The sequence below is a fragment of the Amphibalanus amphitrite genome, unplaced genomic scaffold, assembly GCF_019059575.1.
Source record: "Amphibalanus amphitrite isolate SeventyFive unplaced genomic scaffold, NRLGWU_Aamphi_draft 000098F_arrow, whole genome shotgun sequence".
In the NCBI taxonomy this organism is placed as follows: Eukaryota; Metazoa; Arthropoda; class Thecostraca; order Balanomorpha; family Balanidae; genus Amphibalanus; species Amphibalanus amphitrite.
In genome coordinates this window covers 44480-66220 of record NW_024881593.1, presented here as the reverse complement: position 1 = coordinate 66220, position 21741 = coordinate 44480, and the positions used below count along the sequence as shown (strand labels likewise).

The following is a 21741-nucleotide window of genomic DNA, read 5'->3' as shown; positions in this document are numbered from 1 at the left end:
TCGTATTTGAACAAACTTTGTCTATGGCAGTCGCCAAAACAGACGAGATTGGCATCGCTCTCAGCAGTTTCTTGTAATCTTGCGATTCTTGGGTTGTGTCACCCCTGCTACCCTTGCAAAGTTGCTCAGCTCCTTTTCAACGACGATTGTTGGGATTGTTGTTTGAACCGTTTTAACCTCGAGACTTCCTATCAAAACCTTGATCAAAATTGCTCGATTCCAAGGCCAATTCTACCCGTTTGCAGCTATATCGCGCTGTTTTTACTCGACAACCTCATCGAGAACTATTCCATTCACGCTATCCTGAACGTTATAGATGCTATGCGCGAGGCATGCTGTTCGACAGAGGCATGTTGAACCGTTATTGTTACACAATAAGCCTCATGCACCAAAATAACTATACAAATATAGCCCGCAAATTACCTAACTTTGGTTATATGACGGTTCAGTTGATCAATTTCCAACGATTCGGTACGCGGCAGTTGAGAAACGATAAAAGTTTTATCCCAAACATACTTAGTGCACAGCAATATAAAATATTGCAAAAAATATCACTAAGTTGCGCCTAAAAGAGGTGGATAGATCTCATCTAATACAACCATAGCAATGGCGTGGATTCCAAATTGCAGAGGGTGAATGGATGAATTTATTGAATAATGAAGTCCTAGGAACCCACATGAAAAGACAGGTTTCGCTGGAACGCTAACGCTACGACGAATGTTACACGCAATATGCTCAAAATTACCGTGTATTGGCAGAAATATCATGTCATTAGCAATCCATCACAGAGGACAGCGTATTTTATTCAATCAGCGTGCATTAGTGCTGTTGAGGCCTGAGGGTTATTTTTGTAATTATTTCACTGTTCGAGGGGAACCGGCATCAGTCAACCCACGTTCAGTGCATCTGACCTTTCTATGATTACGAGCGAGCGAGCGCAGCGAGCGAAGCGAAGTCTTTTCAATATAAGGGAAAAATCTCAGTATGAGCGGCCCGGCCCGGCCCGGCCCGGCCTGTAACGCTTTTGAGAGGCTTATATCTCAGCAACCGCTGGACCGATTGCCCTGCGGTCTTTTTTGCTGGGTAGCCCTATCCCTTCTACCCCGTAATTGACTACTTTTGATACATCTCAGTGACCGTCGTGGCACGTGCCACGTGAAAAGTCAAGGGTGTTCAAGCAGTTTTGCAAAAGTAGTGATTTTGAGAGGCCCATATCTCAGCAGGGGCTTGAGCGATTATCTTGCGGTAATTTTTATAGGGTAGCTGCATCCCTTCTACCAAAGGTCGGATACTCTTGATCTATGTGAGTGACCCCCAGTGCACGTGCAAAATACAACAATAAGAGGTGTCAAATTTGTTCCCATTTCAATAACTCGGTAATTACTGGGGCGATTTCGCTGAAACTTGGCATAGAGGTAGGCACCCACCAGGCAATGCATTCGCATGTGTTTCGGTTAGGGTGCTACTGCACGTGCGCACGTGCAGGGGGCGCTTCCAGATCTCGAGAACGGCTGGACCGATTGCGCTCAAATTTGGTACACGGTTGGGGACCGGTTAGTAGGGTGCCGTGCAAAAGTCAGTTTGGACCCCGTTTGCACGTGCGCACGTGCAGAATGCCGCTTTCAGATCTCAGGAACGGCTGGACCGATTGCGTTCAAATTTGGCACACCACTAGCGACCGGTTAGAAGGGTGCTTTGCACAAGTCCGTTGGAAGTGCCCACTCGCCCTTCCGCACGTGCAGGGCTCACTATCTCGCTCGCTTGTTCTTCGCCCAAAAGGCGTTTTACTGGTTAGTTATTCGATTGCATAATCATACAATATGGAGTAGCCTGTCTATGGTCCAGCATATGCTAGAGAAGTCATGCAGATTGGTTCACAGAAGCCATTGAGCAGACGGTACGTTCACATGAGCGCGTGCACTTAAACGCCTAACAACCCGTCCCTGTTCAAAACGACATCTACATATTCAGCTACACCTCCCGAACGTTCTCACTTCAGGGTTCAGACCAATTATCAAAGCGTTTGATCGGGGCAACGACATATCCCAACACTGACACCTCACAATCAAGTAGTTCAGCTCCAGCACATGAGAGACACAAAGAGGCACTTGAAGCTGCAGTGTGGCAGGCCGTTGGACGCATCCAAAGAAGGTTTCGTTCACTTCTCGGCCCAGGTGAGGTCGAGTTTCAGCATCTTCCGCTACGTTCAGCACGTCTAGCGTCCTCCTGCGAGCACTGCGATGACGGCCGAGAGCAGCAGCACGGCCGACGGCCAGCCGCGCTCCGAGCCGTTACACAGCTCCTCAGTGCAGAAGCACGTGCCGCCGTCGCAGCCGTCCCGGGCCAACTGGAAGCAGCCGCGCGCCTCGTTGTAGGGGTCTTTCGGATCGGTGACCTTCAGACAGGCGTCGTCGTCCGGACAGTCCTGGATGAACTTTCTGTTCCAGTCGGGGTTGCCGGCGTCGAACTGCGTGCAGGAGGGCGCGTTGATGAGCAGGCTGAGCGCGGTGCCGATCGCAGACACGTTGGCGATCGGCCGCGGGCTCTGGCACTTGTAGCAGTGGATGGCCTGCGCGGACGACGCCAGTCCCAGCACGATGAGCAGTGCGACCAGCTGCATGGCTGCACGTGGAAGCACTGGCTGCTGATCCAGGGGGCGACGAGGTCACTACCGCACGGGCCGCGGCGCGCAGGAGATGCGGCTGGCTGGCTGCCGGCGACACGAATGGCGGCGCCCGCTGCGTGCAGCGCCGCACTGCAGAACACACAAACACCCTGCACCCCTCCCCACCCCGCGCCCGGCCGGGGACTGGCGGCGGGCGGGCCGCGGACGCGGCTGCAATGGAATCCTGAGGGCAGCCAAGGCCATCCGGCTGACCGGTCTGGACGGACGCTGGTGCCAAGGGAGCACGAACTCTCCCTCGCGTGCGACAATGGATTGCCATTGTATGGAAATGGCCTCCATCGCTCAGTGCGTCGGCCTGTTGAAGGCGGGTGGGAGTGACTGTATACCTACCGGAGGAACGGGGGGAGGGGGGGGGGGGGTAGCCACATGCATACCATAGCCCAGGCCAATTGCGTCACAGTGTCCCACTCGCTGTTTGTGTTTATATGTTCATGCTTTTGCGCATGCAGTGATTAATAGCACCCGTCAAAAGCGACTGAGAAAATCCATTGCGTCACAACAAGGGAGGATCATTCTGGTGCCTTCCTCTTTTCTGCGTTACGTAATCCTTTCGGTCCAAATTAATACTGGTACCTAAATCAAGGCCGCTAGCTTATAAAGTCTGATGGCCAAGAGTTGCGAACGAAAATTATAATTAAAATCTAAATCTTTTTGTATTTCAGACGTTTCGACAACACTGTGTCATCGTCAGTAATTGATATAAAATATTTCCTGAAGTCACAAATCACATTTTAAAAATAACATCAGCATTAAGAAATTACACATGGTAATGACATTTCGGTGTTTTTACATTCGATCACGTTCGTTCCTCACAAGCGTGCTCCGTTTCAGCAAGGATAATCTGGCTGTCGCTACTGCCATCGAATAAAATCCCCCTCTTGTGTTAAGTGTGTTCTTGGTCTTGATGTGTGCAGCCTCTAGTGCCCTCCTGATGTTTTTGTTCATACCTTTCTCTAAAATTTCAGCCCCTTCCCACCTTGGTAAGTGCCCGGCCTCATCCACATGAACCACTATCGCATTACTTAACACGTGCCCCCTCACGTCTCTTCTGTGTTCCCCGACACGGGTACCTAGGCCCCTACCTGTCTCGCCTACATATTGTTTTTCGCAAACAGCGCACGGTATCTGATAGACTATGCTACTTTCGTGATCCTTATCTTCGTCGCGTGCACCTTTTAAAATATCGCCACTTTTGTGTCCCGCACTTATCACCGTCTTGAATCCGGCCTGTTCAAGCTGTCGTGCTACCGTATCCACCTTTTCAAAATTGGGAATGCAGAGCAATCTACTCGATTTTTCTATTCTTGCGTTTTCTCTTTCATTAGTGTTTCGTTCACGAATCTTCTGGGCCTTTTTCTTCTGAGAAATGAGAAACCCTCTTGGATATTTGAGTTGCTGAAATCTTTCAAAAATGTGCTCCAGCTCGTCCTCGAGATATTCCGGGCTGCACACTCGGTAAGCGCGCAGGAAAAATCCTATTACAATGCCCCTCTTGTACCTCTCGTTGTGTCCAGAAAAATAGTGTATGTAGTCCTCTTTGCACGATGGCTTCCGGTATACCTTGTATTTCAAGTTTCGACCCTCTCTGATTATGAATGTGTCCAGAAAAGGAAGTTCACCGTTCATTTCATTTTCCACCGTAAATTGAATTTGAGCGTCTACCTGGTTGAGACTTTGCACTTTTTCTTCAAGTTTCATCTCTTCTGGGTACACTATGATCACGTCATCGACATAACGTAACCATACGGTTCCTTGGCCCATGATATTTAAAAAGTGTCGTTCTTCGAGCATTTCAAGATATAAACACGCAGCGACGGGACTGAGGGGTGACCCCATCGCCAGGCCAGAGTGTTGAAGGTATTCATCATCTTCAAATTTAAAGCTGTTGAAATGCATGCAGAGTGACACTGCTTCAACGTAGTCTTGTTTTGGAATTGGCAACTCTCCTTCATCCATTGCGTTCACCACCTCTTTGATTACGTCTAATGCCCCTTCTACCGGTACATTGGTGAAAAGGGATTTGACGTCCAGACTTGCCAGCCGTTTGTTCGCGAAGTCCTTCCCTTTTAACCGTTCCATCATTTCTGATGTATTTTTGACGTGGCATCCACTAACCGAGCCTAGCGCACGAGTGAGAGGCTTGGCCAGGATTTTTGCTATGCGGTGCGGCGCACTTCCCACGCCGGACGTAATAGGTCGCATGGGTCGACCTGCCTTGTGAACTTTAGGAAGCCCGCGCATTTTGGGAGGTTTGGGGGCCTCCTCCACAAGATGCAGCATCCGGCGACCTCTTTCCGATTTCTTCAAAATGCGTCTAGCGTTTTTGTTGAAAGTTTGACTCTCTTTCTTTATAAAACCTTTAGAAGTCTTTTTGTATGTGTCTTCATCGCCGAGCATTTCGCGCATCTTATCACAGTATTCTGATTTGTCGATGATTACAAGACCGCCCCCCTTATCTGCTTGGGTTATCACAATTGTGTCGTCTTTAGCAAGTGTTTGCAGAGCCCGCACGTATCTCTGTGGCAAAGCGTGGCTCTCGTCATCCGCCAAGGCTTTGCAACATGCTAAGACACCTTGGACAAAGCCTTTATCCACATCTGAATCATTCCATCTGTAGTTCTTGTCGACGTGTTCTATGAATGACAGCCTATCTTTCCCCGAGTCGAACTTTAGTCCCAAGGACAGTGCGAACGACTTCGCGAACAAACGGCTGGCAAGTCTGGACGTCAAATCCCTTTTCACCAATGTACCGGTAGAAGGGGCATTAGACGTAATCAAAGAGGTGGTGAACGCAATGGATGAAGGAGAGTTGCCAATTCCAAAACAAGACTACGTTGAAGCAGTGTCACTCTGCATGCATTTCAACAGCTTTAAATTTGAAGATGATGAATACCTTCAACACTCTGGCCTGGCGATGGGGTCACCCCTCAGTCCCGTCGCTGCGTGTTTATATCTTGAAATGCTCGAAGAACGACACTTTTTAAATATCATGGGCCAAGGAACCGTATGGTTACGTTATGTCGATGACGTGATCATAGTGTACCCAGAAGAGATGAAACTTGAAGAAAAAGTGCAAAGTCTCAACCAGGTAGACGCTCAAATTCAATTTACGGTGGAAAATGAAATGAACGGTGAACTTCCTTTTCTGGACACATTCATAATCAGAGAGGGTCGAAACTTGAAATACAAGGTATACCGGAAGCCATCGTGCAAAGAGGACTACATACACTATTTTTCTGGACACAACGAGAGGTACAAGAGGGGCATTGCAATAGGATTTTTCCTGCGCGCTTACCGAGTGTGCAGCCCGGAATATCTCGAGGACGAGCTGGAGCACATTTTTGAAAGATTTCAGCAACTCAAATATCCAAGAGGGTTTCTCATTTCTCAGAAGAAAAAGGCCCAGAAGATTCGTGAACGAAACACTAATGAAAGAGAAAACGCAAGAATAGAAAAATCGAGTAGATTGCTCTGCATTCCCAATTTTGAAAAGGTGGATACGGTAGCACGACAGCTTGAACAGGCCGGATTCAAGACGGTGATAAGTGCGGGACACAAAAGTGGCGATATTTTAAAAGGTGCACGCGACGAAGATAAGGATCACGAAAGTAGCATAGTCTATCAGATACCGTGCGCTGTTTGCGAAAAACAATATGTAGGCGAGACAGGTAGGGGCCTAGGTACCCGTGTCGGGGAACACAGAAGAGACGTGAGGGGGCACGTGTTAAGTAATGCGATAGTGGTTCATGTGGATGAGGCCGGGCACTTACCAAGGTGGGAAGGGGCTGAAATTTTAGAGAAAGGTATGAACAAAAACATCAGGAGGGCACTAGAGGCTGCACACATCAAGACCAAGAACACACTTAACACAAGAGGGGGATTTTATTCGATGGCAGTAGCGACAGCCAGATTATCCTTGCTGAAACGGAGCACGCTTGTGAGGAACGAACGTGATCGAATGTAAAAACACCGAAATGTCATTACCATGTGTAATTTCTTAATGCTGATGTTATTTTTAAAATGTGATTTGTGACTTCAGGAAATATTTTATATCAATTACTGACGATGACACAGTGTTGTCGAAACGTCTGAAATACAAAAAGATTTAGATTTTAATTATAATTTTCGTTCGCAACTCTTGGCCATCAGACTTTATAAACATGTCTTACAATACTGAACAAGGCCGCTAGCATCGGGTGAAGTGGTAGGTTGGAAGGCCCGTGGAGCTTCTTTTAGTTTTATCTCGAAACAAGTTCCTACACCTACCTACATAGTGTCGTCCACACTAGAGCTACATCGAACGCCTTTGCTTTGCCTGCCACCTCAATGACTCACTTCCTTTGTTGAATTCAAACCAGCAATGTCACCCGACTCGGTAGGTATGCACGCGAGTCAGAGATTCGTTGTAATCCGGGCTGTTCCGTTGACTACAGTCGTAGACGGCATGTTCGGCCACTATCGAGCCCGTCTCGTATGGTGCGCCGGCTCGTGACGGTCCTTATCTCTCTCAGACATCTATACCGGTGTGCACGTTCTGGAGCGTTCCTTCCGTGACGGCGGCGGCGCAGGTCGGCGGGGACCCGCACCTGTGACGGCCGCCGCCGCGCTGCGCTATTCAAGGTCACACACCGGAGCACACACCGCGGCGCGGCGGTGACGTCATGAGAGGTGAGCTGCCGCGGCGCGCAGTGCAGCGCGCGGCGGCAGCGGCCGCGTCCGCCAGTCCGCCCGCAGCCGCCGCCAGACATGGAGCTGCCCAGGCTGGTGGCCGTGCTGGCGCTGGCCGCCTCTGCCGGCGCCCTCCAGTGCTACACGTGCCAGAGCAAGCGCGAGGTGCCCGGCTACCAGCGCTCGGTGGACCGGCTGCGCGACCCGCTGCACAACTTCCCGCCCTGCGAGGAGTTCGACCCCTACTTCGAGGACATGAACCGCAAGTTCATCCAGAACTGTCCGCCGACGCGCAACAAGACGTGTCTCAAGATCACCGACCCGAACGACTACACGAACGTGCTGCGGACGTGCCACCCGGTCGGCAAGCCGGTGACCAGCTACGACTCCTACTACGGCACCTGTACAGAGCTGGGCGCCTGCTACTGCGATACGGACCTGTGTAACGGCTCGGAGCGCGGCTGGCCGTCGGCCGTGCTACTTCTCTCGGCCGTGATCGCAGCGCTCCTGGGAGGACGCTAGGGTGAGCGCCGGACGTGTCGGTCCGTTCTGCCGGAAATGGCGCGCACCGGTGGCGTTTCTCGGCCTCCTCCAGGCGCTCAGGCGAGCTCCAGGGAGTGGTCGTCGCCACGATACGCTGCCGCGCTGGTAAGGACGACAGTTGGTGACGTGCCGCGCGCGACATGCGCTGTTCTAAGCGCAGCGCGTGGTGTCGCTGTTACGTAACCTCCGGGGGCGCCCAGACGTGCAGCGCCCGCGGCGTCTTCGAGACAATCGCCATCGTCATCATCATCATCAAGAAGTACCTGTGTGTGCCACCGGGGGCAGTACCTCTCTGTGTACGCACCTCCGGGCTGCTCTCGACCCGGCGGGTCAGCAGGGCCGATCCGCCGGCCAGAGACGCCGTTTGAAGCGCGGCCGTTCGGCGGACGCCATCTTGTGATAGAGCGGCTGGTCGCCGCGGGCTCGGGCCGGCCCGCCGCCGTACCAAGGCCATCGTCGTCGCCCGGTCTGGTCGGCCCGGGGCCCGCACTTCCCGCTCCATGCCGGTCGACAGGGCGCCGGAAACTTCCGCACAGTTCTGCCGCTGAAGATAGCTGCAGGTATCCTACAGGTGTCTTTTTTTATTCCAGCTGAGCTCAACCGAAAGACATTCCGTGTGCATTTAAACGTGTTGCATACTTAGTTGCAGGTTTTGAATGTGTGCGCTGTCTCCTAAAATGAAAAGGGAATCACTGAACCATGAATGAAAAAATGCTGAGCAAAGGCCGTTCTACCCTAAATTCAACGCTCAGAAAATCGAAGGCTTTTTATTATATGCCGTTTTTGTAAAACTGAGGCGAAGGTAATTGTGTGCTTAGGGGCCTGTACTTTTTAGTGCATATACATTATTTGTTAGTTTTGAGTAAGTCACTCGCATACACATCCGTTTATCCTACGGAAAAACGTACATTTCAGTCCAGCTGTGCGCGCTAGCTTCATCCCATACCACACATAACTGCTTATTGTAACGTGCTTGCTTACCGAGTGCTCGATGAAGCGTTGTGCTTCTATAGAAGCACAACGATTCATACTCGATAGAATAAGGTAAGACCAGCTTTTAGTTAATACACGAGCTCTACTGTCAACTCCATCATAGTGAAACCACCTTCGGATTGTCACAAAGCAATAAGCATGCGGTACCTAATTGTAGCAGCAAACCAGTGCCTTTGGTAAGCCGACCATACGACTCCACGGAGAGTGGACTTGTATCACCCGGCCATCTGTGATGTCGTGTCATTCCTGTGTCAAACTGTGTATGCGTTATCGAATATCGAACCATTTGATAGATAAGTGCATTGGTTGTATAATTTGCTATACAAAGTAACTTTGGATGTGAAATACACGCCCTCCAAAGCTCAACATAATTTGTCTTACACACCGAGTACGGATAATCGATAGCTGGTGATCTCAAGTACCTACCGATTACTCGTAGTCAACATAACTCGGCTTTATACTGATTTTAAAAGGACCCTTCCACCTACGCAAAAGTTATTGAATTGGCATAAAAGTGATGTCGCTCGGTTCAGAAATATCAAAAATGAATATCTAGGTACCAAATTTCACCGAAAAATATTCATTAGTTTTCAAGATATTAGACTTTCACATTTGTTCACTTTTGGGGTCTCCGCTGTTCCTATGGCGTCATTTGGAAGCAATAATTTGGCATCCTTAAAGTGCGGCAGATTGAGATGTTGCGCGCAAAGCAGTGTATGCCACCACGCTTTACCGATGGTCTTAGTATACCTAAGATTTAAAAATTGTCAGATCCCCGCTGTCGTCACAAATTCTAAGGGGGCATTCAAATGAATTAGTCCCTTAGAATCTGAAAACTGCAAGTTTGATATTCAATATCTACGAATTAAAGCTTAACCCGGCAGGCGGTGGGCCTCCCAGCCACCTTCCGCGCGGTGGGGGGGGGGGGGCATTTTTTGCCCCCCCCCTCGTATCTCCGAAACTACTGGACGGATCCGGAAAATTCAAACGGCGTTCGATAGCCCTGTAAAATTTGTCGAAGGAAACCAAATTCCATTGACCTGGGGGTCACCGATGACGTCACAGGTCAGGTCAAATATAAAATGTTTCACCGTTCACGGAGCTTCTAGGGAAAGCGCTATAACACCGAGTAAAACGCATTTTGTCGAACACCTATCCGTGCTTCTATCCTCAGGATACTGAAATCCTTCTCCTCCACGCCACAACCCCCTTCCGGGCTGGACAGGCAACTTTATCTCATGCGGGCTGCTCCCTTGGAGCGGCACCGCTGCTCCCGAGGGAGCTGCACCCCGTAGCCGGGTGCAGAGAGTGCTTGGGGGGCTGATCGGCCTGTCCTATGGACGGGCTCAGCCCCGGCGACTCTCTAGGGTGCCTGCCCAGACCAATGTCTCCCCCTAATTCCTATCATCCTTCCGGCTCTGCAATGGTCTTGTCGACCGAAAGGGCCTAACCCAAAAAAAAAAAAAAAATTGTCGAACATCAGCGATAAGGCGTCAGTTGTCTAGTACATATGTTGCTATTAGAGGTCACTGGTCATACCAGGTCAGGTCACAGGTCAGGTCACCAAAGGTCACCAAGGGTCACCACATGAACCCAACTTTGCTAAGGTTGTGCGATGCATGTTTTATGGCCAGTTTTTCATTTCCAACTCAATGGTATTGGTTATAAGACCATCAGGTACGGTTTAGGTCACTTTCTGGTGGAGGTCAGGTCAAGGTCAGGTCAAAACGGCCAAATTTCAGGATTGATATTTTTGCATAAAATGGGTATCGATTCGATGCAGCTCGTCACGGGGAGTCTAATGGTGGTATTTGTTTTGCGCTACGAGGTCTAGAATTGCTAAAAATTGAGTTTGAAAATTTGACGTCATCAATTTTGAACAGTTTTTTCGCTATAACTTGGCCCAAAAAAAAGAGATATTGATCTCAAATTTGGTATGTAGATAGAAGGCGGTAGGGACTATCCCATATATTCCGGTTTTTTTTCGAAATTCAAAAAACTTTTTGGATTTTTCGGCTATTATTTTCAAAAAAATCTATTTTTTGATTATTGGGGTCAAAATAAAAAAAATTCGAAAAAACGAAATGGCAGTTTTGTAGCCCTCTTGATTCCACACCTTTTATGTCTGGAACATTTTTCTGTATCTCTAAAGCTGTAGGCCTGACAGCTCTTCCCGCGAAACCTTTTTTTTTGGTCGAAAATGGCAAAAATGACGTCACTCTGACGTCATTAGCGGCCAACCTATCATAGCCTTTGGAAAAAAAAAATTTGGTCACCATGTGCGCTAGCTACTCCCCGGAGGGAACTGAAAGTTTGGTGACGATCGGCGCAGCGGTTCTCGAGATATATCGAAAAAAAAAACTAAAGGGGGGGGGGCAAAAAATGCCCCCCCCCTACCGCCTGGAAGGTTAAGCATTTCTCGATGTGGTGAGTACCCTAACCGGTAAGTGCAAGTCAGGAACCCCAATTTGGCTATCTCAGCTCAAAACTAATGTTAACCCTCGCCGGCCGAGGGGGGGGGGGCGGGTGCCGCCCCCCCCCATAGGGTTTTTTCGCGATAGCTTCGAACGCGCTGGCGATAGAGAGCTGAAACTTGGCATACCTGACCTTTGATCCAAGCCGCATCTTTTGACACCAACCGCGTTTTTGGGTCAGGTCAGGTCACTGACCTATGACGTCATAAGTGAACCTCTGCACGGTCTTCAGATGTCGCAACTTCGCAACGCCCTCACTGCCAGAGGAGATGTCACAGGGAAATGAAACTTGCAGGATCTAGTATCCATTATGAGTCCCACAACTTGTATATCTCGGATTTTTCCTAAAGGTCATATGAGGTCAGGTCATTTTCGTGACCTCACCATGATAAGTCAATGGGGAAAAATGAAAACTGCTATTCTGGCGCCGGGAACGATCTCCAACTATCTCAAGCACACAGAATCGTGATTTGATGCACTCCTTGCAAGGTTAGATGCGTCACTTTTGCAATGTTGACCTTGCGTGACGTCATTTATGACGTCATCAAGGTCATATTAGTTTTTCGTCAATAACTCTTGATCAAATTGAGCTAGCGAGTCGGGAAAGCCACCAATGGACTCAGGAAGACCTGCCGAATCGAATTATATGCGACATGACCTCTTTCGACCAACTTCGTGACCTGGGGGTGCTGACCTGACCTTGACCTGAGGTCAACACCCCAAGTTGACCTGACCCGGACAAAAAGTATATCATTCGACGCGCCTGAGCGAGACGAACACGATGCTGCCAAAATCGGCGCTCTGCGGCCGTTTGTTGCGAAGTTATTCACCAAAAACTGAACCGTACCTTGGGGCACTTGACCTGACCTCAGAGGTCACCGGTTGACCTAGGACCTTAATATCGGGTACCAATCTCTGCGCCTCGTAACGGCGCACACGCTCGTTTTTTCCGCGACGCGCTAGCTCCACCAGGGGCGAAACGGCGAGGGGGGGGGGGGGGGTCGTACCCGCCCCCCCCCTCGGCCGGCGCGTATGTAGAAAACCAATAGGTCCGGCGAGGGTTAAGGTGCGATGGTCACTTTAACTATAACGAGCCGAGCACGTTTCATACGATTACCTACTCGACACTCGCAGAGTAAAATTCATTGGTACCATCGGAGATGATGATAACATATGATGAGTTTAGGGGTGCCACAAAGATTTAGCCCTCGCCCTGGCAGGGCATTTTTCATAACACGGCCTGGCAGGGGGGGGGGGGTCGATGCGACCCCCCTCGCGATTGGCTCCTATGCACCTAGAAACACCCAATTTGGTAGGTAGGTGGGCCCCCTAGAGTTCTCACCCCTGCGCAAATTTGGTTGCTCTACGTCAATATTTAGGGGGGTTTTGGGGGTATAAATGTAAAAATTTCGCTAAAAACAGGTCAAAAGTTTTTCACTTAAACTTTTGATCCGATTAAGATAGAGCAAAAAGAAAAGCACCAGTGAACTCAGCACGTCAAGGCACGTTGAATTATATACTTTTTAGCTTGCTTAAGTGTACTTGAAGTTTTTCTTATTAAGTAAACTTTAATTAACCAGTATAGCGCCTTTTGGGGCGACTTACGGAGCGAGCGAGAGGGTGAGCCTTGCACGTGCGAAATTTCGAGGGGGTACCTCCAACTGACTTGTGCACGGCACCCTACTAACCGGTCTCTAGCGATGTGCCAAATTTGAGCACAATCGGCCCAGCCGTTCTCGAGATCTGGAAGCGGCACCCTGCACGTGCGCACGTGCAAAATGGGTTCCAACTGACTTGTGCACGGCACCCTACTAACTGGTCCCTAACCGTGTACCAAATTTGAGCGCCATCGGTTCAGCCGTTCTCGAGATCTGGAAACGACCCCTGCACGTGCGCACGTGCAGCAGCACCCCAACTCTGGCACATGGGTATGCAGTGCCTAGTGGGTGCCTACCTACATGCCAACTTTCAGCGCAATCGGCCAAGTAGTTACCGAGATATTGCAACAATTACAAAACTGACACCTCTTCGTTTTGCACGTGGCACGTGCATAAGGGGTCACCCACATGCATCGGGAATAGTCCAATACTTGGAAGAAGGAATGAAGCTACCCTACAAAAATTACCGCGTGTAAATCGGTCAAGTGGTTGCTGAGATATAAGCCTCGCAAAAGCGTCCGCACGGCCGGCCGGCCGGCCGGCCGCTCATACTCAGAAATTCCGCTCGCTTCGCTCGCTCCGTAATTAATTCAGTTCAAGTTAACCAAATTGCATCATATCGCATATCATTCGATTCGGCTGATCACCAGGAACACAATGACACCACTTTTTAAGCTCTAGCATCATTATGTGCCAAGTTATTGATAAAAACGTCAGTTGACATCAGTTGACCTCATTTGACCTGACCCATGGATAAGTACACCAAACAAAGAAGCACCAAGTGACCTGCTGTTAAGTACTGTGGTTTCAAAGCACAAAAGTGATTTAATGAATGTCTCCAGTATTTTCCGAATTTAGTAATTTCCCATAGGCTTAACATTACGACGTAATGACCTCTGACTGACCTCAGGTCAGTGACATCAAAAAACCCGAACTATATCTTATACAACTCGGTGAACTTAGCACATCTTGAAAGTTTGAAGGAAATCAGTCCAAAACTGTGAGTTGGACAGGTGCAAAAAGAAAATTGAAATTTGACCATGACCTTGCACCGGTTTTTCTGACCTGGTGATCTGACCCAAGGTCACCCGGACCTGAAGTTTTAGGTCATATGTAAAATGGTTGCCCCGTAGGCTGTGCCAAATTTGGCGGCGCTGCGCGCCGCCGTTTTTACGCCATCTTCGAAAAACCTTGGTGGGGGGGGGGGGGGGGGGTCGCATCGACCCCACTGCCAGGGCGAGGGATAAGATCGTTACCAATTTTGCGATTTTGTGAAAAGGAAACGGAGGAAGGAAAAGGCACGTCATTGTCTTGCGTAACTAGTTATTTTTGACACGGATGAAATACAATCATTTAATCCACATCAAATAATCATTTAAAGACTACTTAGGTCATGATAATGCTTTTGTATGATAACGATTGCTTTGGTTAGACTTAAACACCATCTTAGTGATCCTAGTGTGAGGCCAGTGCAATTTTAGGTCGACTGAGAACCGCTATGATCTGACTCATGCTCGGGAAGAGGAAATGAATCGATCCACAACACCCAAGTCAGCGAGGGAAGGGCTCTGAGTGCCTGGGAGAGCGGCGGTCGCTGGTCGGCGCCGCTGCCCTCCGTCGGCCCCACTCTCGACGTCCCGGGCCGCCGGGCGTGGTCGCGCACGGTGCGCCGGCGCGCGGATGAGCCGCGGCGTGCTCCGGGGCGCCTCCAGTAGTGGCTCGTTCTCCGCCCAGACCGCCCGATCCGTCTCTGCCGACCGCGCCGTCCAGCGTCGGACCACCGCCGCCACTGAGATCCTCCGTCGCCCCCACACTGAACCAACATGAACGCCGTTGTGTTTGCCGCCATCTTGGGACTGGCTGCCACCGGCGAGGCGCTCAAATGCTACACCTGCGGGAAGGCAGAGGTACCTGGGATCGACCTCGGGTCGGGGCTGAGCAAGCTGACCGGCATGCCGTTGTGCGACGACTTCGACCCGAGCAGCCCCGACAAAAAGTTTGAGAAGGAGTGCAGCTCGCTGGACAAGGCGTGCATTCGTGTTGATTCGAAAGACAGTAAACTTCAGGCGCGTCGCTGCAGCCCCAAAGTCCAGGACGACGGCTGTCATGAAAACGATAAAAACAACGTGTGCTACTGCTCGTCGGACCTGTGTAACGGCTCGGAGCGCGGCTGGCCGTCGGCCGTGCTGCTGCTCTCGGCCGTCATCGCAGCGCTCGTCGGAGGACGCCAGACGATCGAGTTGCCTCTGAATGCCATCCGCGCGGGCAAGTCATCAGAGCGTCGGAGCTGAACGTCTGGACTCGACGGCACCGGCCCGTCATCCGCTGTCTGACAGCACCCCGTCTGCTACCGTCACCGCCCGGACTGTCAAACAGTCGGCACAGACAGCTCGCCGCGCCAGAGGCAGTCTCGCGAGCACGCGGCGGGACCCAGCCCGGCGGGGAAAAAGGAGCGCCGGAGAAGGCGCTGAGCTGAGCGCCTACTGAGCGCTGGACGCCGCAATGTTAGTCACGCTTTTATATGCAGCTTGGCCATCCGTTTGCGGCTCGTGTGAGGCGGAGACGACTGACGGAGGACTGATCGGAGTAGGTCGATCGTAGCGTAGACATATCTCCGTCCCATCGGCCTCCGAAGCCGTAGGTGAAGATGCCGCGCTTTAAAGCTGTAGCTGACAGCGGATGGTGTAAATATTGCGCGGCAACTACTTGCTGGAAGGCCCGTGATGTCTCGGTGGTGTGATATTTCGCTTTGCACTGTTTGTTCCCTTATGGTACCCAGCTGGATTAAATATGCATTCCAAGAGCTCATCATGCATTGTACACATCAGAATGATGTCTATGTATGACACATTGCTAATGTTCTAATAGGTATTTGTTACAAATTTCGTCAAGTGTTTTTCGAAAGTTTCGCAAGTGTTTTATGTTCCAGTTCTAAAAAAGACGAACATTTCACAAAACACACCTAAATCTATCTCATTCATTGCAGCTATGTATATTTATTGTCACTGCTGCGTCGTTTTGTATCTTCAACAATATTTTGTGTTATAATAAACACCTCCAAAATACATACGAGTTTCTATTTGTAATTTGTTGTGTAAAACAAAAAGATACAAACGCTGTAAGGGCTATGCTCATTGCTCAGCATAGGTGGATCTAGAAAGGCGGTCTCGAACGCTGCGGGGGGGGGGGGGGGGGAATGGGGGAAGGGGGCATACCCCCACACAAGTTGCCGGAATTCTAAAAGCTCCTCGGATTTCCAAACAAAAAGACGTATATTGAGGCACAGAGCAGCATATTTTAATAAATCCAACCGGTTTCAAAGACCTCTCGTCTTCGTCATCAGGGATTGAAATATACAGAAAGGAGAAAGGTTACATATTTTTTGAACAGTAATATCAAAGCTCCTCGGATTTCGATAACGTACTTCTCACCGTTGTGCAACTTTAAGCCAGTTTTTCTAAATTAGAGTTGTTTGGTTTCCTGTCTTTTCTAGAAAACGACAATATTCCTCGATGTCGGGCGCTACGGGGGTGAATGGGGGGGGGGGGGGAGCATTTAGCAGCGGCGAAACACCTTCAATTAAGGGGGCACTGCCGACTTTTAGTCCCATTCTTTCCATGCAACGTCCATAGGGCTAATGTTAAAATGCCAAAATCAAAGGGGGCACGGTGCCCGGCCGGTGCCCTCCCCGTTCCGCCGCCTATGGGAGTATTTGCCTCAAGTGACCCCTCCCCTGGGTCCACTAGTGATGCTTCGATGGCCTTATTAGGTACAGATACATAGCTATGGCAATGCCTAGCAGTAGCGATCGATGCCGCTCGATGCAAATCCGCCAGTTCCTTTATACTTCAAAATGGCTTCTAGAGGCGGCTTCTAGAGGCGGCGCTTTGGTGTTTGTTCGGCGCCCGTAACGATGCGAAGCTCGCCTCTCAGTCGGTTCCTGTGCATTTGGCGTCCACCACTGACGTCATTAGCAGCTCACGCTGATATTCGCCGTTCCGATGTCGACCGCTGCGCAGTGACGTCAGCGGCGGCACCTGCGGCCTCCGGCACCGACCGGCCGTCACTCGACGGCGGCGTCACTCGGCCGTGTCACCTGCGGCCTGACGGACCTCCGCGGCCCTCCTCTGACCGCCAGTCGGGTACCGTCGGCTACACCTCACCGCCGAACTACCCAGTTTGTTCGAGATCACCTGTAGTCATGAGGCTGGCCATCGTCCTCCTCACGGCTAGTCTGGCCGTCTCTGCGCACGCCTTCTCATGCTTCTCATGCAAGAGCTCTTCGGCCATCAAGGGCGGTGTCTCGATCAAAAACCTCGACTTGCCGTGCGCAAAGTTCAACGGCAGCTCGGAGTACAAGCAGACCTGCCCCGAGGGCTTCTTCGGCTGCGTGAAGATCACCGACCCGGAGGACTCGACAAACGTGGCGCGCGGCTGCGTCCAGGAGGCTGAGATGGGCTGCAAGGAGGGCGACCCCAACTGCTACTGCGCCGTCGACCTGTGCAACGGCTCGGAGCGCGGCTGGCCGTCGGCCGTGCTGCTGCTCGCGGCCGTCATCGCAGCGCTCGCAGGAGGACGCTAGACGATCGACGCGTTCATCGTGCGAGGAGCGAAGCTGCCGTACGCTGTTCATGCTGGCGACGAACGCAGTTTATCGGCACTTGTAGCATTTTCTAGGTGATTTTCACGTCGCTACATCGCCAGCTTATGGGCAGCAACAGGAAGACGTTCTTATGGCTGTTCTCGTTTGATGGGCTGTGCCACAATCGCACCACACCACTTCTCCCGTATCGTCAGGGATGACTGTTTCCATAAGAACCGTCTAGTCGGGCATCTTCTGCGTACGTTGCAGAAGCATGCCGTTTTACTAGGATCTAAACAGAGCTAGTTTCCGGGTGGATAGACTGAGAGGCCTCTCAAAGCCCAATATCATAAAAAACCGACATGAGGACTCGGTTAAAGTTGATACCTACCACTTACCAGTGAAAACGTGTGTTCGTGGAGACGTATACACGAGTTGTCATCAAGTACCTGTGCTTAATTGGAAAACAATTGTTAGAACATTAGTACATACCTATCTTTGAAAAAGTTGTATGATATTGTTTGAACTCTACGGCGCATATACGGGGCAACATAATATCAGATGTTTCAGACTACGAAGATGTCTTATAGCTGTTTGAAATGACTTATGCTTACGACCAGAATAGCTGCCATTGCCCCAGTAAAGCGTATTGTGAAAGGTATCGAGTAAATCGTTGTATTGACACAGAAACAAGCTGATTGCAGCAGGTTCACAAGCCGTTTTCAACAGCCAGGTCTTGTAGCCAATACATGCATCTAAATCTTTCATTAATTTGTGGTTATGTGACGCTGCATTCGACTTGGTGACCCTGGCCTCAGATAAGTTGGGTTTGTGTCATAAAATGGGCAACAAATCCATGCGGCGGCTGATGAGGTAGTCATTAATAGAGGTGACTGTGTTGTGTGTTCGGCTCTCAGTCAAATATTAACTCTTTGTGCATGATTTTCCTTTATGCTTGTTCTGTATTGTGTCGCATGTGCGTTTACTTCCGAACATTAGCGGAAGCTTCAATGTTTTACGGTGCAATAAAGTTTTAAAGTAGTTTGGTAATTAGACCACTGGAAGTCGATGAGTGAGGAGAGGAGCTAGATGGTGCTGAGCAATGCAAAACTAAACCAATGACTTGGTTACACCATAGCTATTCCGTTATCAAGTAAGTGACTAAAAATAGCTCTGAGTCAGGACCAGTCCATGTTACTTATGGGCACCGGAACGGAACAAAACGCCACTAATTGGATGAAAACGTTTCACCTCATTTGTCTACGAAATCGATCATTTACTCAAGAGCACAGAAATCGCTGTAAAGAAAATATGTATAAGAACTTTATAGGTAATTCCAATAATAGATATCCATAGGGCTTTGAGTCAGAACTAAAACATTCCGTCAGAACTAAAACAATCCGTCAGAACTAAAACATTCACGGTACCAGGTGTAGACCGCTATGGCCAATCCACGGCCAAGCCGACGTAGGTCACATATTATTTTAGTGATACTAACGGAAGCACAAAACTAGCAACTCCGTCCCGAAAGCACGGTTGATCCATAAGCTATCGGATCGTCTTAGGCGAAAAAAGATTTTCATTTTCAGAGTATCCGCATCAGTATCTGATCTGCATCAGTATCATCATCATATCAGTACCTATCTGCAAGAAACCGGCTCGGTGTGGGGCCTCACATAAAGGATGCGTGGGGAATAAAGGGCACCTTCTGAGAACCGATATTATCAACTAACCACGGCCATCGCCAGGTCCAGGTCCAGGGGCCGTATTCACGTCGAATTCGTAAGTCGATTTTCTTTCGTAAGTATAATTTGGTATTCACGTCGACACTTCTTAAGTTTTTATCGACGGAGTTCACGTGAATAAAAAAATTTACTTAAGAAGTAGGTCAAACTTAGGAAAATTCTTACGAAAATGATCGACGTGAATACGGCCCCAGGTCCGGGGGCGGAAACCGGTGAGTGGGGGGCGGTGATTGGCAGCGGCCCGGCCGGCTGGCGGGCCCTGCCCCCTCTCTTGGCACGGCCCATGACAGGTGCGGCCGTGACCGGTCCGGACGGGCGCCGCCGCAGCGGCCAGTGCAGCCCGCTGCAGTCAGGATGGCGCACACGCCGTCCCTGCTGCCGCTGCTGGTGCCAGTGCTGGTGGTGGTGCTGGGCTGCGGCCCCTCGCCGGCCAAAGCACTGCGCTGCTACGCGTGTGCGCCGCTCGACACCAGCCAACAGAGCTTGGCAACCCGACTGGTGCTGAAGTCCCTACCTCTTTGCGACAACTTCAAGCCGCATCGGCCGCAAACGCGCTTCATCATGGACTGCCCCGCGATGAGCAACGCCTGCATTAAGACGGACAAGCTGCGCACCTGTTTCGTGTCTCTGCGCAAAAAGGAGCGCTGTGAGGACGGCCGGTGCACCTGTCTGACGGACCTCTGTAACGGGGCTCCGTCGGCGGCAGGCGCAGCCTGGCTGCTGATGGCACCCCTGGCCGCGGCCCTGGCGGCCGGACGTCAGAATTGGTGACTGTGAGTGACCCGTCAGCCTGTGTGACATGTCGCGGAGGAAAGTGATGAGAGGTGAGACGTGAGTGGAAGTAATAGGCGAGGAAGAAGAATGATGAGCCGCGATAATGGAAGGATCAGTCTTGATGACGATGGACGACAAGTGATGAGCTTCTGTACTGTAGCTGTGAGCGGCTGCTTTGTATGTCGTTGTCCGGAGCTCGAAAAGATAGGACAGCGTAGCGTGCCACGCCACGCAAAAGATGTGTCAGCGAAGGAGCGACACCGCAAGAGTAGCTAGGAAGGCGGTATCAGCGGAGGGCACTGTAACGCAGAGAGGCTCTCGCCACGACTACCAGCTCTCGTCAGATCAAACTGAGTGAAGTGACCGTATCGTACTGGAAAACTGGAAGATCCTCTCTGAATCACCGCAACGTCGAAGGCAGCAGCCCAGATTCATGATAGCTACCTATAGCATATGTGTGACTATCGAGAAATACGAAAATCCGACGATCGAGAGCACAGCAGTCACTGACTCATCGATGGACTCGGCTCCAGTGAAGAAGAAGAGAAGGCTGAATCAGACGTGAATTCGAGACTAATCAAACATTGTCAAAGAGTGCATTATGAAAGAAAGACGCCCAGGGAATGGCATTTAGCGGTACTGCTGTGTATAACCAAAAATAAGCAGCTATTAAAAACAGCAGCAATGTGCGATAGTGCTGAAGAGATGCTCTTGACAGTCATATGAAATACGAGCACGAGATTAGTGCTTGCGGCAGTGAAAGAACATAGATAAAACGTGAGAAATTGCCCACCATGTTTAAACCCATTCAAAGTAGGTAGAGGTAGTGACTGAAAAGATTGAGCATAAGCATTTTATGCGCGATTATAAGCACGAGTAGGTATATCATTCTACATTCGCTTACGTGAAAAGCAGCAATGCTACTATGCCGATGTTGCTGTATTTTTTAATGCTTGAACACATTATTTCTAACACATGAATAAATGTGTGCTGATAATTGGGGTTTATCAAAAAGGATGGTGAAGGTTAATAGTAAACGTTAATTGCCTCAAGCAGTGCAAAGCATATGGCGTAACAACTGTAGAACACTTATGTAAATCGTGGAATCAAATTGATCGGACAATCCACGTGGCCAATGAAATCCTGGCTAGTCAATGTGATTCAACTGGTCAAATTAAAACTAAACGTCTTCGCTCTATTTTCACCTCTGCCCATTCAGACATAGATGCAGTCACCTCAATTTTGAGTTTATTTCATAATTCCACGGCCTAAACTGCACCCGAAGCACATGCAGTAGTCAATAATGCGCAGGAAGGCGCCGGCGTGCCCATACGTGACTTTACCCTGTGCCATCGCTGGCGGGCGCCCCGCTCTGAGTCGTCACTGTCCTCGCAGTCGTCGCCCACATGACTGGTTCTGCGCGCCTTCGCAGTCTGCGCTGAAGTATCGACCACCGCTCAGTCTGACTTCACCCCGATAGTTTTTGAGTCGGTGATGCCACTCGGGGGCGGGCCACGCTCACCCGTCACCCAGACTGCACTCTCAGTGGCCCGCCAACAGAGGAAAATCAATAGTGTCCTGATGGACATCGCCCCAGCCGAGACCCACAGTCTACATA

General features: G+C 50.2%; 3 protein-coding genes across 4 annotated transcripts; 2 read left to right on the top strand and 1 right to left on the bottom strand.

The window, feature by feature from the left end:
• Positions 1-732: 732 nt before the first annotated feature.
• LOC122380427 lies at positions 733-2811 on the bottom strand. Of its 2 annotated transcripts, none has more exons than XM_043363579.1 (2): positions 1792-2811; positions 733-921 (listed from the first exon to the last, which is right to left on the bottom strand). In XM_043363579.1, the coding sequence occupies exon 1, from the start codon at positions 2618-2620 to the stop codon at positions 2216-2218; it is 405 nt and encodes a 134-aa protein (XP_043219514.1). In that variant the 5' UTR covers positions 2621-2811; the 3' UTR covers positions 733-921; positions 1792-2215. The 2 variants fall into 2 exon arrangements, with proteins under 2 accessions (XP_043219514.1, XP_043219513.1); XM_043363578.1 differs by having other exon boundaries at positions 733-924; positions 1795-2811.
• Positions 2812-7432: 4621 nt separating this feature from the next.
• On the top strand, positions 7433-7876 carry LOC122380418. Its single transcript, XM_043363569.1, has one exon. It carries the CDS (start codon positions 7433-7435, stop codon positions 7874-7876), a length of 444 nt encoding a protein of 147 aa, XP_043219504.1.
• Positions 7877-17223: 9347 nt separating this feature from the next.
• On the top strand, positions 17224-17604 carry LOC122380417. Its single transcript, XM_043363568.1, has one exon. It carries the CDS (start codon positions 17224-17226, stop codon positions 17602-17604), a length of 381 nt encoding a protein of 126 aa, XP_043219503.1.
• Positions 17605-21741: the final 4137 nt, after the last annotated feature.

Bases quoted from the DNA above. Each gene is read 5' to 3' on its own strand.
- LOC122380427 (XM_043363579.1), bottom strand. From the start codon at position 2,620: ATGCAGCTGGTCGCACTGCTCATCGTGCTGGGACTGGCGTCGTCCGCG.
- LOC122380417 (XM_043363568.1), top strand. From the start codon at position 17,224: ATGAGGCTGGCCATCGTCCTCCTCACGGCTAGTCTGGCCGTCTCTGCG.
- LOC122380418 (XM_043363569.1), top strand. From the start codon at position 7,433: ATGGAGCTGCCCAGGCTGGTGGCCGTGCTGGCGCTGGCCGCCTCTGCC.